The sequence below is a fragment of the Aulonocara sp. 'chitande type north' Nkhata Bay genome, linkage group LG7 (genome assembly GCF_057382095.1).
Source record: "Aulonocara sp. 'chitande type north' Nkhata Bay isolate Kocher_YH1m ecotype deep benthic linkage group LG7, A_spYH_male_GT1.1, whole genome shotgun sequence".
NCBI classification, from domain to species: domain Eukaryota; kingdom Metazoa; phylum Chordata; class Actinopteri; order Cichliformes; family Cichlidae; genus Aulonocara; species Aulonocara sp. 'chitande type north' Nkhata Bay.
This window is the reverse complement of record NC_141350.1, coordinates 41,287,606-41,302,593: the sequence shown is the minus strand read 5'-3', so window position 1 is coordinate 41,302,593 and position 14,988 is coordinate 41,287,606. Positions and strand designations below refer to the sequence as shown.

The window sequence follows — 14,988 nt, the reverse complement described above, 5'->3', positions numbered from 1 at the left end:
CATTTTTATCCTTTCCTTAGTTAAAGTAAATGGATGGATGAATAATGAATGTCACAAAGTGTTGAATGCTAAATAGACATTTATTAATACACAAATCGCTTTGGACAGAAGAAATGAATGAGGGTTAACATTTGCTTTATAATTTGACTGGCCGCCACATCTTTCCACCTCTCATTTTTTATTCACTTTAAACTGGTCAAGTTTTTCCTCTCTAAGCATTAATAATAAACGCACAGTCCAAATGTACATCCAAACATCCAATAACAAGATAAATTTTAACAACAAGCCAGTTTTCCATCGAGAGGTTTTCAGTGTTTAATCATATTACAGGAAGAAGCTAAAAAACAAAAACAAAAGAAACAGAAACTCTACCTACAATGTGATAAAAGAGCTGCAGTGTTTTATCAGCATGTTTCAAATTTCCCACATAAATCTCTTTATTAACCTAGACTGCTCCTGAGAACAACCATTGCAATGATTAATGGCCTTGTGAGCAGAATCGATGAATCATTCCACATTAGTAAACATTTCGTGCTGAACTGGTTTCAACAAACATCGGCGGGAGAAGCAGGAAACACACATACAAATGCCTTCCATTATTTAGACACCTTTTTCTGAGCTGTTCACAGTGTGTGTGCTGGACTCCAAGTGTATTCGTGTAAGTTAGAGTAAACAAAACATTGTCTTATGAGTGTCAAACCAGATTTAGATGCTTGTGTAAACACTAAGAATAATTATAACTAAAAAAACAGCACCTACATTAAAGATAAGATTCTCTGTACATTAAGAGCATTTAGTCTTTTAAAAAAAAAAAAAATCTATATAAGCCAAGGTATTCATCAACAACTTAATTTTTCCCAGCATGACATCTATAAAGTCATGTCTTGCGTTACTATTAGTTTCAAATTTAAATATTTAGGAATTATAGCAAAGATAAAATGAGAGGTTTACCTATGCATAAATTAACTGCTCGCCTTATTTAGCAAACTTCTATCTGTTAAAGAACAAAAGGCGGTACATTAACACATAATGCCATGACCATGAGGGGACGGATCAGAAGACAAAGGAGATCTTTTCCCAAAAGTGTTTTCTGAAAACTGCTGTCTTCTGTTATTCTACTTCATTAGTGTCTTGTTTCCCTGGTACGTCGTGCCTTTGGGTGTTTCTTTTTTTGCCTTCCTTTCTCTCCCAGGATGACTGCTTCAGATTTAGAGAACAGACAAAAAAAAAAAGCCTCTGGATTTTGTCATCATTATCAGCACAAACAGTTATTGTATTCTCTGTAAATGTCTGTATTGTTATGAGAATAATTTTACTCCCCATTACAGAGTATTAGTATAACCAAGTAAAAGGTCAAATTAACACCGCCATTAATATCAAAGTACTTCTAATAAAGGATAGCTTTCTCTTCAGCCTGATTAGCTTTTTCAAAGGACCTTCCCAAAAACTGAGAAGTATATTTATTGATATTTACTTTGGATAAAAACATCCAAATATCTGTTGTATCAGCTGTTTGTACTGTTACACACACACACACACACACACACACACACAACCAAGTTCTATCCAAAGAGTTGCACTGAAAACTCTACTAACAGGGTTAGTTGCAGATTAAGAGTTAATTGTCTTTACTATTTCTGGCTGTTGATCCTTTGACATAAACAACCAACAGATGTTTTAGTTATTATTAAAAAAAAAAAAGAAAAACGGTTTGAAATACATCATCCGTTATTAAAGTTCTTAAGTTAAACCCTGGAAAGATGAAGGCAATCTGGACCACAAATCCCTCGACTCTTAGAGATAATACGATCAGTGTATCCCTTGAACGTTTTCATGGTATTAGTACTTGCATGACGATTCAAACAGTGTGCTATTACTCTCAGAGTGGATATAAAAACGTGGAGACAAGAAACAGAAGCACCCTTAACAATCCAGTCATATCTGATTTTTACTGATGCACATTTTTCACCAGCTTTCAACATGCAACATTTTTACAAATCGATCATATGCACATGAGTCCCATCAAATCAGAACAAAATTAACAACATTTGAGATGAACTTGTATTTGACAGAAGACAAAAACAGCTGCTCGTACAAAAGGTTGTAAATCCCTCCACCTCTGGTGCCGTTCTGTAGCTGGTGTTTTTTTCGTCAGTTTTTACATGTGTGGTCTGATCTCAATCATAGATGCCCTTGACACGCTTATTCTCAGGGTCAAAAGGAGATTTGAGGTGTGCTTTGGCCTTGTATACTACTCCCATCCTCTCCAGGGTAAACTCACCACTCTTTATGAAGTTAGCGCTAACCTGATGAAGAAAGAGACGGTGAGAGAAAATGATAAGTCATAAAACACAAAAAAGACAGAACGATAAGCAAGTATGGGGAGGAGAATTTCAAATGTGTCAAACAAGGACACATTAAAGATGAAAATGACAAGGGAGCAAAAAGAGATGAGCAAGAATCCACGTACTTTGTAAACCAGAATGACGGAGCAGCTCATCAGGCTCACGATCCATCACAATTCACAAATTGCATACAAATGCCATTTGTGACTGTGCGATTTGTGATGGATGGTTCTGTATATAGTCCGTAAGATGACAAATAAAACCCTGACCCTGAGCACAGTTTGGTTGTAAATGCTTGTGTGCAAGTATCACAAAAATCTGACAAGTCATAGAGGAGGAACACCATTACTTGTTGGTTGTATAAAATACTGCTCCGAGCAGGCAGATTATTCCAGAACGGACAATGTGACTGCAGGAGTTTTAAAGCACAGGAAGCTATCAATTCCCTCATGACTCAGTGTCAGCTCGCTCGTAACACCAAGTGCTAATTTTCACTGACTGACTCCCCGACTCTCCCACTAATCTGTCACCGTGTCTCGAATTCATTCGCTGACAGACACATGCTCCATGTCCTGGAGCCTCACGCTAACCATACGCGTGCATACTACTTGTTTATTACTAATCAAAGAAAAACCTTGAGAAGAATTTAAATGCAGAAATACATGCAGGGACATATGACACATATCTAAGCAGATATTAAAATCACAGAAGTCAACTGCTGCACGCAACCTTAGCTACTAATCTAAGCTGTCTGATATTCAGTTATGACAGCGGCTCGTGTGATCATTTTAGTTTTCTGCACTTTACTTTCAAGGATTTAGTAAACTCGACACATTTTTTTCACAACAGCGCAGATCTCTGCCATTTTCATATTTTAACACAAACACTGGAAAACGGGAGAGAATGTGGTCAGAATAAGTGTGGGCACTGCAGTGTGTTGGTGCTTTTAAGGCACTTACCACTCCTCCATCTGGATTGCGGATGTATCCATAACCAATAGTTTTGTCGATATAAAAGCCATAGTCGGCACGTCGGAGGTGACCAACAGGAACACCATTGCGGTAAATAGCCTCCAGACCAAACATCGGGACTTTCCTAAAAGCCACAGAGTAAGAGATGCAGATAATGATAACAGCTTTATCTCAAAACAATGTTGCAAAGATTTTGACATTTGACAATGAAAGACTGGAGGCAGTGTCAAGTTTTCAACAATACAACCCTGTTGCCGTTTCACTGGATTTGTTTGTTTTGGACCGCTTTTGATAAATATTAACCAGTGCATACCAGTAACAGCCCACAAGACCTTTCTGAGAAACTCAGACCCCGCCATCACAACTGACTGCTGTCAGTCGGTCAGAGTTTCCCGCTTCCAGCACATCAACTTTAATAACCGACTGTTCACTTGCAACCTAAAATACCTCATTTCCTTGACAACTGCCACTGTAACGAGATAATCAATGTTATTCATCTCACCTGTCAGTGGTTTTAATAATGTGGTTGTTTGGTGTATAAATACAGTCTCAGGTCTCAGAAAATGAAAAGATTTGTATTTTTTTGGTGTATTATTTACTTCATAAAATAAGGTTATGAATCTTAAATATTAATAGTCAGAACTACTTAAACATAATATATCTAAAGATAACATTTATAAACTGCTTCACCTGTTCCCATCTTTCGCTCTGGAATAAAACATATATTTGATTTTATTTGATTTTTCAAATCAATGTTACATTTATTCACTGCACCATCTTTAAATATAATGATCCTGTTGCCTGGGAATAACATGGATGGTTGCTGTGCTGCTGAAAATATTTAAATTACATCTATAAATGCCCCCCCCCTTAATTAATTTTCTTAATTTCTTTCTGATGACTAAAATATCATGTCACGACAGAAGCTCTACTGACTCATCAGTGGTGAAGCAGACGATGCGCCTCTTCAGTCCCTCCTTCTTCTGTTTCTCTAACATATCACGACCCTGGAAAGGGACTGAACTCTTCAGCTTGCAGGTGAAGGCTAGCCCCGCCTCCAGTGGTGTGTCATCAGGGCGCAGGTCGGCGTGCCAATGCCTGTACCCTTAAAAACAAGAAACACAAAAGATTAGAGTAAAAGCCATGTTTCCTGCATATTTGGTACAATATTATTAAAAGTAAACTTTGGCTGAGTTCCATGCTGGATGATTATTAAAAGAAATGTAGACTCAGTTGTTTTGTTTACTAGTTAAATCCTACCTGAGCTAGATTGGATATTATAGTTATAGATTTATGACCTTTAAATACAAGTTACCTTTCTCTATGCTGAGCGAGTCGATGGCTCTGTAGCCTGAGTTGATGATGCCGTGCTTTGCACCAGCAGCCATGACAGCACGGTAGACTGGAAGGCAGGAATCTTTGGGAATATGCAGCTCCCAGCCGAGCTCTCCGACAAATGACAGGCGCATAGCTCGCACCTGTGATGAGAGAGGGGTCAGAGAAGAGGCTTAGAAGATGGAGAGATGCACAAAGAGGACCGAGCTGCCATACTCTTTTTGTGCTCATTCATGCACAAACACACTTCATCCTTGAGGCCCAAATTTACATGGAATTCATTTTAATACCAAAAGCAGCTTCACAGAAAGCCAGAAAACAGAAGAGAAAAATCAGGACAGATGTACGAAGATACAAGGTGCACAAGAAAGGACAGGAGGGAAAATACAATCATACTGAAGGCATGAAAGACGTTGCTATGAATCAAAAGGAAAATGGAAAGCATTTTGCAATCTGTGTGTCATTCTTTATAGTTTGTCTTTTTCAATAAAGATAGTGTTAACGTTCATCATCTTCACAGCAAAAAATGCAGAAAAGGGAAGAGGAGAAAAAACTCCAGCGAACGGCTCAGGAGAAGCAACTGCAATCTGTTTACCTTCTGACAACTGATGAAGACTGCGAGTACAGACTGTGTATCCTGTCATTTCATTTTTGCAAAGTGAAAAGCTGCACACAAATCTTCTCCTTCTGTTTCTTCTTCTATGGTATTATGTAAGCTAAAGCGCCCTCACACCCTTACAGAAAACTGTGTGAAATTAATAAAGCAAAAATGTCAGCCAGCAGAATGGCCATGTAGTGGTTATAATAATCTAATATTTTATGCAGTTTACTGCAACAGTGACAGCCATTTTCATTTTTAACTGGGAGTGAAATAAGATTAAACCATGTAGATAGCTTTGGGCTTGAAGCACTGAAAAACTGCAGGCTAAAAGTCTGCATTATTATTATTATTAGCACTGCTGTTTTAACGCCAACCTCAGCATTTGAAAAATGAAATGTATCATTTTACATATAGCAGGTATCTGTGCTAACCCCGGCAGTGTTTTCTGAGATGATGTCACATTTACCAGGCAATGTCTATCTTTGATAAACAATCCATCTTAACTTTTTTTTTTTTAAGTTGTATGAGGTGAAAATAAAAAGTTCTTCCTTCAGTTCCCTTTTCACTACAATAATATATATAATGTGTCAGTAATGTAACAAGAAGTCCCAGTACATGTACATGTTATATATTATAATTAAGTATGGCAATGTGTCTTCATTACAACGTTAACCACCAGGGAGGAAAAACAAAACAAAACAAGCAATACATGTAAAGATCTGAAATCAAGTTGCATTATCAGTAACAGCTTTAAAAATCCAGAATATGCCACTTAATCATAACAAGACTGACTCTGCTGCCTTAATTTGTATCAGATTCAACAAAGCACTGAAAACATTCCTCAGAGATTTTGGTCCGTAGTGACATGACAGCATCACACAGCTGCTGTAGATTTTTTTGGCTACAAATCCATGATGTGAATCTCCTGATTCAACCCAAAGGTGCTTTGTTGGATTGAGATCTGACCATGAGTATAGTCATTAGTCATTGTCATGTTCAACACCCTGGTTTGAGATGATTTAAGTTTTGTGACATGATGCGATACATGCTGGAAGTAGCCTTCAGAAGATGGGTGCACAGTGGTCATAATGGGATTTATTTATTTTTTATTAGTCCTTTATTTATCCAGGTAAAAAATCTCATTGAGATTAAAAATCTCATTTTCAAGAGAGACCTGGCATCATGGCAACAAAAGTTAAAATACACATACCACATAAATATATAACATTTAAAACAAATACAATATCCCATACCAACATGTGTAAAATATACGATAACAGATCAAATTAAGAGTACATTAAAAACAATCACATTGAGTAAAAGAGTTATTCTCTCGTTCCTTTAAGGTAACCAATTCTGATAATTTCAGTTCCTTCTGCAGATTATTCCAGGAAGCAGGGGCAGCGTATTTAAAAGCCTTTCCCCCCAATTCTGTTCAGATTTTTGGGATAATCAATTGTATGGTATTATGGGAACAAAGGCTGTACTGGTTGTGGTTTTTACACATATAAACACATAAATAAGATGGAACCAGCCCAACGAGAGATAGATAAAGATCAACCAATGGGAGAGTCTGCGAATATGCAAAGATAGACATTTAGCAGCAGCATACAAAGAACAATGATGTACACGATTTCCATAGCCAGTAATAAAATGTAAAGCACAATGGTACACAGTATCCAACCTCTTTAGGTAGTGGGCAGGTGCATTCATAAAAAGCAGGTCACCATAATCCAATAAAGGTAAAAAAGTTCTATGAATCAAGTGTTTTCTCACTTGGAGGGAGAAACAGGATTGATTTCTAAAAAAGTAACCTAGTTTTAGTTTTAACTTCGACACAAGCCTTTGGATGTGAGTTTTAAATGACAAATTCTGATCTATAATGATCCCTAGATATTTGTAAGGTGTGACCATTTCAATTTCAGTTCCTTGAATTGTTTTAATCTTAGGAGACGTAGCTAACAACTCCTTGCCATTTGAGAATAACATGAACTTGGATTTATCTGGATTTAACACCAACTTAAGTTGAGTTAAATGGGACTGAACTATATCAAAGGCAGACTGCAGAAAATGCAGGGTTTGTGCTACTGAAGGGGATGAACAATAAATAATTGTATCATCTGCATAAAGATGAAATGCTGCATTTGACAAATTATCACAAAGGTTGTTTATGTAAAAAGAAAATAGCAATGGCCCTAATATGGAGCCCTGTGGAACTCCTTTGGATACTGGGAGAAAAGAGGAAGAAGACCCAGCAGCACGGACACACTGTTTTCTTGCTGACAAGTAATTTGAAAACCAACTTACAGCATTTACAGATAGACCAATATTGTTTAGTCTATTTAATAAAATAGCATGGTCAACTGTATCAAAAGCCTTTGACAAGTCAAGAAAAAGAGCAGCACAGTATTTAGTCCATTAAATTAACGATGTCATTAACCACTTTAATAGCAGCAGTTATTGTGCTGTGTTGTTTTCTCAATCCTGACTGATGTTGGGAAAGAAAGGAATTTTTGTCCAAAAAGTCTTTCAGTTGTTCACTAATGAACTTTTCTAGAACTTTTGCTAGAACACACAATTTAGATATGGGCCTGTAGTAACATCTGAAGGATCACCTCCTTTCAGCAAAGGGAGAGACAGTAACATGGAATTTGCTTTTTACATAAATTGCAACACCGCCACTGTCAATGGAAAATTGTATTTAGTAGTCAGTATAAGCTTTTAATGATATAAGTTTACGTGTGATAGAATACTGCATGATGACCTTTCTTCATGCAGAACTGATTGTTCTTTATAAAACGTGTTCTGATATTTCTATCTGAATCTTCCCCAGTTCTGACTGACCACACACACACACACACACACACACACACACACACACACACACACACACACTAAAATAAAATAAATAAAGACAAGTGCAAGAACAGAGCGCTGATCACAGGGCCCCCCACTCTCGTGTGAGCGCTCTGTGACCGCCCTTGCAAGTAAAATCTGCAGCGTGTGTGTGTCTTCACTCTTAGAAGTGTCTTTTAAAATAAATCTCTTGACAGCCACCCTTTCTGAGGTGGTCGCAACGGAAAAGATTATAGCCTGTTATTGCAATGTCTTTGTCAGTAATCGATTTTGTAAGCCAGGTTTCTGATACTATAAGAATATTGGTATCTAACTCTTTCATCCAAACTTTCACAAAATCAAGTTTGGGAAGAAGACTTCTGACATGTAAATGAGTGATACCAAGACCTGTTCGAGTTTTAAAATCACAAGGAGTACTTAAGCATTTGCAATCTGGACCGGGATTAGGTTGCACATTTCCAGATAAAAGAAGCAGAAGAACAATAAAACATTTTCTTTTCACAGATTTTTTTTGTAGGATTACAGACTGATTTCTCTTAGTGCCCAATCTCTTTGGGGGGTGAGAGAATTGGGAAATAAACCAGTGATATGGAATAAATCAGTTAAAATGAGATCTCTGCTGATGATCACGTTTGAGAAGCTTAAAAGATGTAAAATCCCACCTTGTTCCCTTTGAGAGGAGTAAGAAGTATGGTTTTTCTTGCTCCACAGACATCATGTAGACAAAAAGCTGTCAATAAAAACAAAGGAAAAAAAGACTACTGAGGATAACATGCTGACTGACAGATAGACCTGTGGTAGAGCCTGGTTGTGGCCTGCTGGCTGGACCTGCTAGCTGATGGTGGAGCCTGGTTGTGTAGGAAAGCTTCTGGTTGTTCCACTGAACAACCAGAAGCTTGTTCAATATGGGAACATATTGTTCAGTGGCAATATGTCTCCATATTGCCATGGTCAGCAACAATACTCAGGTAGGCTGTTGTGTTTAAACAAAGCTCAGTTGGTGCTAAGAAGCCTAAATGTGTCAACAAAAAAAATGCCCCCACCCCTATTATAACACCACCAGCCTCAAGCTGTTGATACAAGGCAGGATGGATCTATGTTTTCATTTTGTTTACTCTAAATTCTGGCCCCATCTAAATTTCACAGCAGACATTCAGACTGAGACCAGATAATGATTTTCCAAACTTCTATTGTCTAATTTTGGAGCGCTAACGCAAATTGTAGGCTCAGTTTCTTGTTCTCTGCTGACACGAGTGCCACCTGTACAATGGTCCTCTGCTGCTGCAGATCCATCTACCTCAATGTTCGGCACTCTGAGATGATCTTCGGCCTACCTCGAATGTAACAAGTGGTTGCCTTCCCATCTGCCCAGAGCAGTATGACCATTCTCCTGGCCTCGAGCAAAGCATCAACAAGCCATTTTTGCTCAGACATACTGGTTATTTTCTCTTTTTAAGATCAATCCCTAGAGATGGTTCTCTGGGGAAAATCCCAGTACAGTAGATCTTCAGTTCTCAAAGTCACATAAATCATCTGTCTTCCTCATTCCGATGCTTTTTTTTTTTCTTTTTTTTGCCTGTCCCGTTTGGCTCTTTTGCCATCAGAATTGTTGTCTAAAGGCAAAGAAAGATGCCCAATGGATTTACTTTACCAAATTGACCATCCCAGCCTTGCCATAATGGTCCATTTGATTCACCTTTTATTGTTTATTTTATTTTCACTTACTGAACATGGGACAGACTTGACTGGGGGAAAGAAGGGGAGAAAGAAAGAGGGAAAGAAAAACAGCTGAGAAGAGGGACGGGGGAGAAGGGCAAAAGACAAAAACCAACAGAATAAGCAGAAAAAGAAAAAAAGAAGAAAAAAGAAAAAAAAATGCATATATCAATCACCTGGATCACCTGCTGAGAAAGAAAAAAGAAAGCAAGCAGAAGAGAACAAGAGTAATAGAATAAACAACATCACAATGATATATGGGAATATGACAGTAAATACTAAATGTTAAACATTATTGTGCAGCACATAAGATCAACAGAACACAGTGTGCTTTGAGGTAGGAGCCAAAAAGGGTGTAGTTTGTGGGTGTGATCACCCGTGTGTACACCTGTGAGCATGGACGCGCTTGTTTTGCAGGTCAACAGCATACCTAAATGTGTCGATTTGCTACCACATGACTGACTGATTAGATATTTTCAGCAATGACCAGTTGAACAGATGTAACTAACAAGGTGGCGAGTGAGTGTACAATGTTACAATGAAACAATATGAGAACACACAGGTGACAAATCCCATATTGCTCTTTAAAATGAAATCACATCAAATTCAGGTGAGAGAAAAGGAGATGGAAAGATCACATCTAAAAAAAAAAAAAATTAAAAAAATATGAGAGAGAGCAAATAAAATAAAAAAAACGTGGAGAGAAAACAACAGTTTCCCCAGTAGGTGTAGTGACAGCCAGGCCATCTGGCCATGTAGGGATCACCCTGAGTCCCATATGTACGCATGAAGCTCTGGGGAAGGTACATGTATGCCTGCATATATTCAAAATACACCCTGAAGCACATGAGTGACCAGCAATTATACATTTACCTGGAAAAAATCAAAGACAGATAGCTAAAAGGCTGACATATGTACAAGACTGCATCTACACATAAATTTGTATCTCCCTCCATCCCGCTGCACATTTGCTATTAGGAGAGAGCGAGAGACAGAGAAAGAGAGAGAGCGAGAGAGTCTAATGAGCTATGAGGGGAGCAGAGGGTTCTGGTCTCACAGCAGTGCAGCCATTAAAATGTCACCCAGACAAGGCCAGAAACCAGCTGGAAGACAGCACAAGTGGCACACTTGCACACAAGCAACACAAACACTCCTGCAGAGCTGTGAGAAGATGCTGACTGCAACCACCAGAGCGCTGCATAATTCATGCAAGACCAACTAAGAGAGCGAGTATGTGTGTGGACATATGTGTCGCTGCATGTGTTGGTACAACATGCTCTTTTTCTTTTTTCTTTTTTTTTGAGGGCAGGAAGTCTGTGGAGGTCAAAGGCAGAGGCTGATCACACTTAACTGCATCACCTCTTGAAAAATTTATAAAAAGACAGCTAAAAATGAGTACATGAGCATCATTTTTGCTCCTTTTCCCTTTCCTTTATAGCAACTGCACCTCCATCCCTCCCTTAAGATACCAACCAAATGTTTTAAAAATCGCGATTGGTCTTTTATTTGTACCATGGTATGAATACAAAGAGTTTCCCATGTCCTTCTAAGCCACGGCCTTATAAACTTTGTTTTGAGTCAGTAGACCTCAGGGACGGAGTTTGTACTCTCCCTCCTCAATTTTGAACCTTAACAAAAGGTAGAATGTGAAAAAAAATACATAAATTTTGGACAGACTCGACATGCAAGGAAGTCACAAGGACGCCTTGAGACACACCATCTGTTCCTCCTACACACAGTGTACAATCTTTGATGACTGAACCTTTTAAATAAAAAAAGAAAAGAAAATACCGTTTCACTCAACAGCATGCAATTTGCATAGTGGCATTTTTAATTAACTGCATTCTTCATTTAACTAAGACAGACAGGGTTATTTTGAAGCAGAGAAATGTAGAGCATCCATCGTGTACATGTGTGTGTGCATGTAACGGGTGTGTGAGTGCTGTCACCTGATGTCCTGCTGCAATAACAACTTTGTGTGAGGAGAAGGGGAAAGCTTCGTTGCTCAGGTCTGTGTCTAAAACCTCCTGTAATACCTCCCGGCTGCAAAAAAGGGGAAAAAAAAAAAAAAAAAAAAAAAACACCAATAAGAAGAAGAAGAAACTCTGGCAGTCATTCAACACATTTTCTGTATTTGTGCAACCAGAGTGCAGAAACACAATTATTGTTGACATTTTTTATGTATTTATTTTTATATTTTGGTATACGTTTTACCAGCACAAATAATGCTGGAACAATCCAAAAATGTACCAGCTCTTCTCCCACAATCATACACACACACACAAAATCAATATTACATAAAAAAAATGAGTCAACAGTAACAAAAAAAAAAAAAAGGGGGGGGGGGGCTAAGTTTAGCTCACTGTGCTGCTTGTACATTTGTATGTTTGTGAGTGGGCAGGTAGAGAATACAATGTGTGAGGCCTCGTCAAAGAGATATTTTTTGTAATATTGTGGCAAGAAGCCAGGGATGAAGATATCAGGGGAAGGGTTAGAAATGCAACTGGAGGGGTGTCCTCTAATTCAAAAGAAATAAATGCGGAAAAAAAACAAAAAAACGAATGCTCTTAAAATTCCCTGCAGAAATATAGCTGGAATATGTAGGGTTTCTAACATATGTATGTGTGGAGGTCTCAATGCATGTGTGGGGCTAATAAGAATTTTTTTTGTGCCATTTTCCAGTTCCTCCCATCCCTTTCTCACTGAACTTAAGAGCCCAACAGCAAAGGCTAATTAGCTATATATAATCAGTGAATTGCTCTGTTTTGTATGTGTGTTTGCGTATTTGGCAAAAGGGGCACTCGCAACTACCAATTTGTTTCTCCTACTTGCCGCATCACTGTGGCTCTCAGCTGTGCGTCTGAGAATCCGCATCCACACAAACAAGGCTCGATTAAAGGACGTCACATAATTTCATCCATTATACAGCGCACAAGGTGCATAATTGCAAAAGCGAGTGGTTAAGCACTACTTTTGCCCACTGGAACACACTGCCAAAGCTGCATGAGAGAAAGGCTGCAAGTTTAAAGACTCCCTTATTGAGTGAATTTGAATGAGACGACTCAGGGAGGGAAAACACGGGCAAACACATTTCCATAAATGCTGCAATCGCTCCTCTCCTCATGCTCTAAAGGGATCAATTTGCTTCGTAAGAAAACAAAACCCCCAAAATGCTGAATTTCTCAAACGTGGCAAAAACAATACAGAGGAGCTAAAAATGATTACAGTAATGTGCGCAGAGAGGCAACACAGATGCCAGTCTTTTCTAAATTACACACACACACACACACACACACACACACACACACACGGGTGAAAATATGCACACTCATGAAATAAATGTGCTTTGGATGCTAAAGAAAAGTCAATGAACTCCGTAATCATCATAGATATTGTCTTGTGTGTATGAGCATATAAAAATCACACACACACACACACCACACACATAGAGAGCACATACACACAGAGCACATACTGGACTATCTAGCAGTGACGCAGTGGTTTCCAGTTTGACGTAAGCAATAAAAGCAAGAGGGATAGAAAAACCTAGGGAAAAAAAGTGAAGATGACACTGAGCACAGGGGGTGTGTGTGAGAAAGAAGTGGATACAATCCACAGAGACAGAGAAAAGAAACTTAGGAGAACAGGAGAACGAAGCAAAGCCTCAAGAAAAAAAAAATCGACAAAACCCACACAGGGAACGGAGTGGACTAACCCTGCTGCTGGTGAGAGGGAAGAACAAAGACAGAGGGCGGTGAGCTGGGGAGGAGAGGAGGTGAGAGGGGAAGAAAAAGATAGATGTGGAGAGCAGAGAATAAGATAAGGAATAGGTAAAGGTGGTGTAGCTTCACTATTTGAGTGTTGAGCAAAGGGAAACTGTGGGAAGGATAAAGAAAACATTGATCTCCCTCCATATCTGCAGTAAGATTTTTACTTGCACCGTGCACAAATTTGAATCCGTAGATTAAGAAATCAAGCTGATGTTGATGGTTGAAGCTGAAGAAATAATTGCTATGTCACAACAGGTCTTATGGAGTGATGAACTGAAATCTGAAATCTCAACATTATTGAAGCAGCTTGTGATCATCTTGAAGCGAGCAAAAATCATCCAGCATCCAAAGAAGAGCTTTGAATGTCCGTCAAGAAGCCTGCAGAACTTTCCATTAGTGCAACTCTGTTTTTGCCTTATATAATGGATTTCCGTTGTGTCTGCACATGTTTCAATAAATCACTGCACCCGTTTTCTCAAAATCTCTGACAAACTGCATCATTGACAGAGTCTATTGAAAATTATTTATGTAAGCCAGCAGAATTAACACTTAATCCTTGAAACTCATCACTAGTGTTCAACTTGGAAGCTGATGCAAACCTTCATGGGATTTATTATTTTCAGCTCTGAGGTGCAGAAGAGTGAACTTGAGAAGCCCTAAAAAATAATCTAACCAATAAATGTACGATGAGGTGGTATCATGCAGTAGTAGACTGCATACTGAGCAAGGTACCCCAGGTGTCCTGAACTTCACAAGGTTTACAAGGATTTTGCAGGTCAGAGTTGATATCAAAGGTCTCAGTACCCTATAGTCTCTTAACAGTTGGATACACACCTTCAATTGTTCTCTTGTTCATTTCTCATCTGGATATAAGTCATTCCAGAGTTAACATTCACTTCTAACCCTCTTGCTTTCCTCACCTTTTGGGCCCCTGGATGCTGATCATCCCCATGTCCTCAGAGTGGTCCGTCAACTGGCAGCGAAAGCCTTGATCCTGAAGAACTGTTTTAATGTGGTTCCAGTTGTGTTCTGCCACACCGCCTCCAATGGCCAGGTAATATGCATCACCTGGAGCAAAGTCAGATGGCGATCAGGTCAAGTATAAGAAAGAGAAAGACACATGAAACCACTTTATCTATAGCATACAGTTTGTAATCACAAGTGTGAAGAATCTCAGCTGACAGCTACATTAGGTGATCTGATGATGAGATAACAGAGTTTATTACATTAAGATGTTTTGAAAGTTGACTCTGTTGAATCCTTCCACTTACTTTATGTAGATATATTCAGCAGGACTTGTCAAGAAATTTGCATAATTAATAGAGCGGCAGCAACTTTTTCATGGCATTTTAATTGCCGCTTCCCACCTAAGATGTCATTACGCAACATTAATT

At 38.6% G+C, this 14,988-nt stretch overlaps 1 protein-coding gene across 2 annotated transcripts in view; it reads right to left on the bottom strand.

Annotated features, from left to right (window-relative positions):
* Window positions 1–61: 61 nt before the first annotated feature.
* sardh (sarcosine dehydrogenase) overlaps window positions 62–14,988 on the bottom strand; it is a 45,644-nt gene continuing 30,717 nt past the window's right edge. For both annotated transcript variants that reach the window (XM_086300419.1, XM_086300418.1), the window contains exons 17-22: window positions 14,515–14,662; window positions 11,774–11,867; window positions 4,632–4,794; window positions 4,253–4,421; window positions 3,305–3,440; window positions 62–2,306 (exon numbers count right to left, since the gene is read on the bottom strand). In XM_086300419.1, coding sequence (XP_086156545.1) covers window positions 2,178–2,306; window positions 3,305–3,440; window positions 4,253–4,421; window positions 4,632–4,794; window positions 11,774–11,867; window positions 14,515–14,662 — 839 coding nt within the window. In that variant the 3' untranslated portion in view covers window positions 62–2,177. The remainder of the gene's footprint in view (window positions 2,307–3,304; window positions 3,441–4,252; window positions 4,422–4,631; window positions 4,795–11,773; window positions 11,868–14,514; window positions 14,663–14,988) is intronic.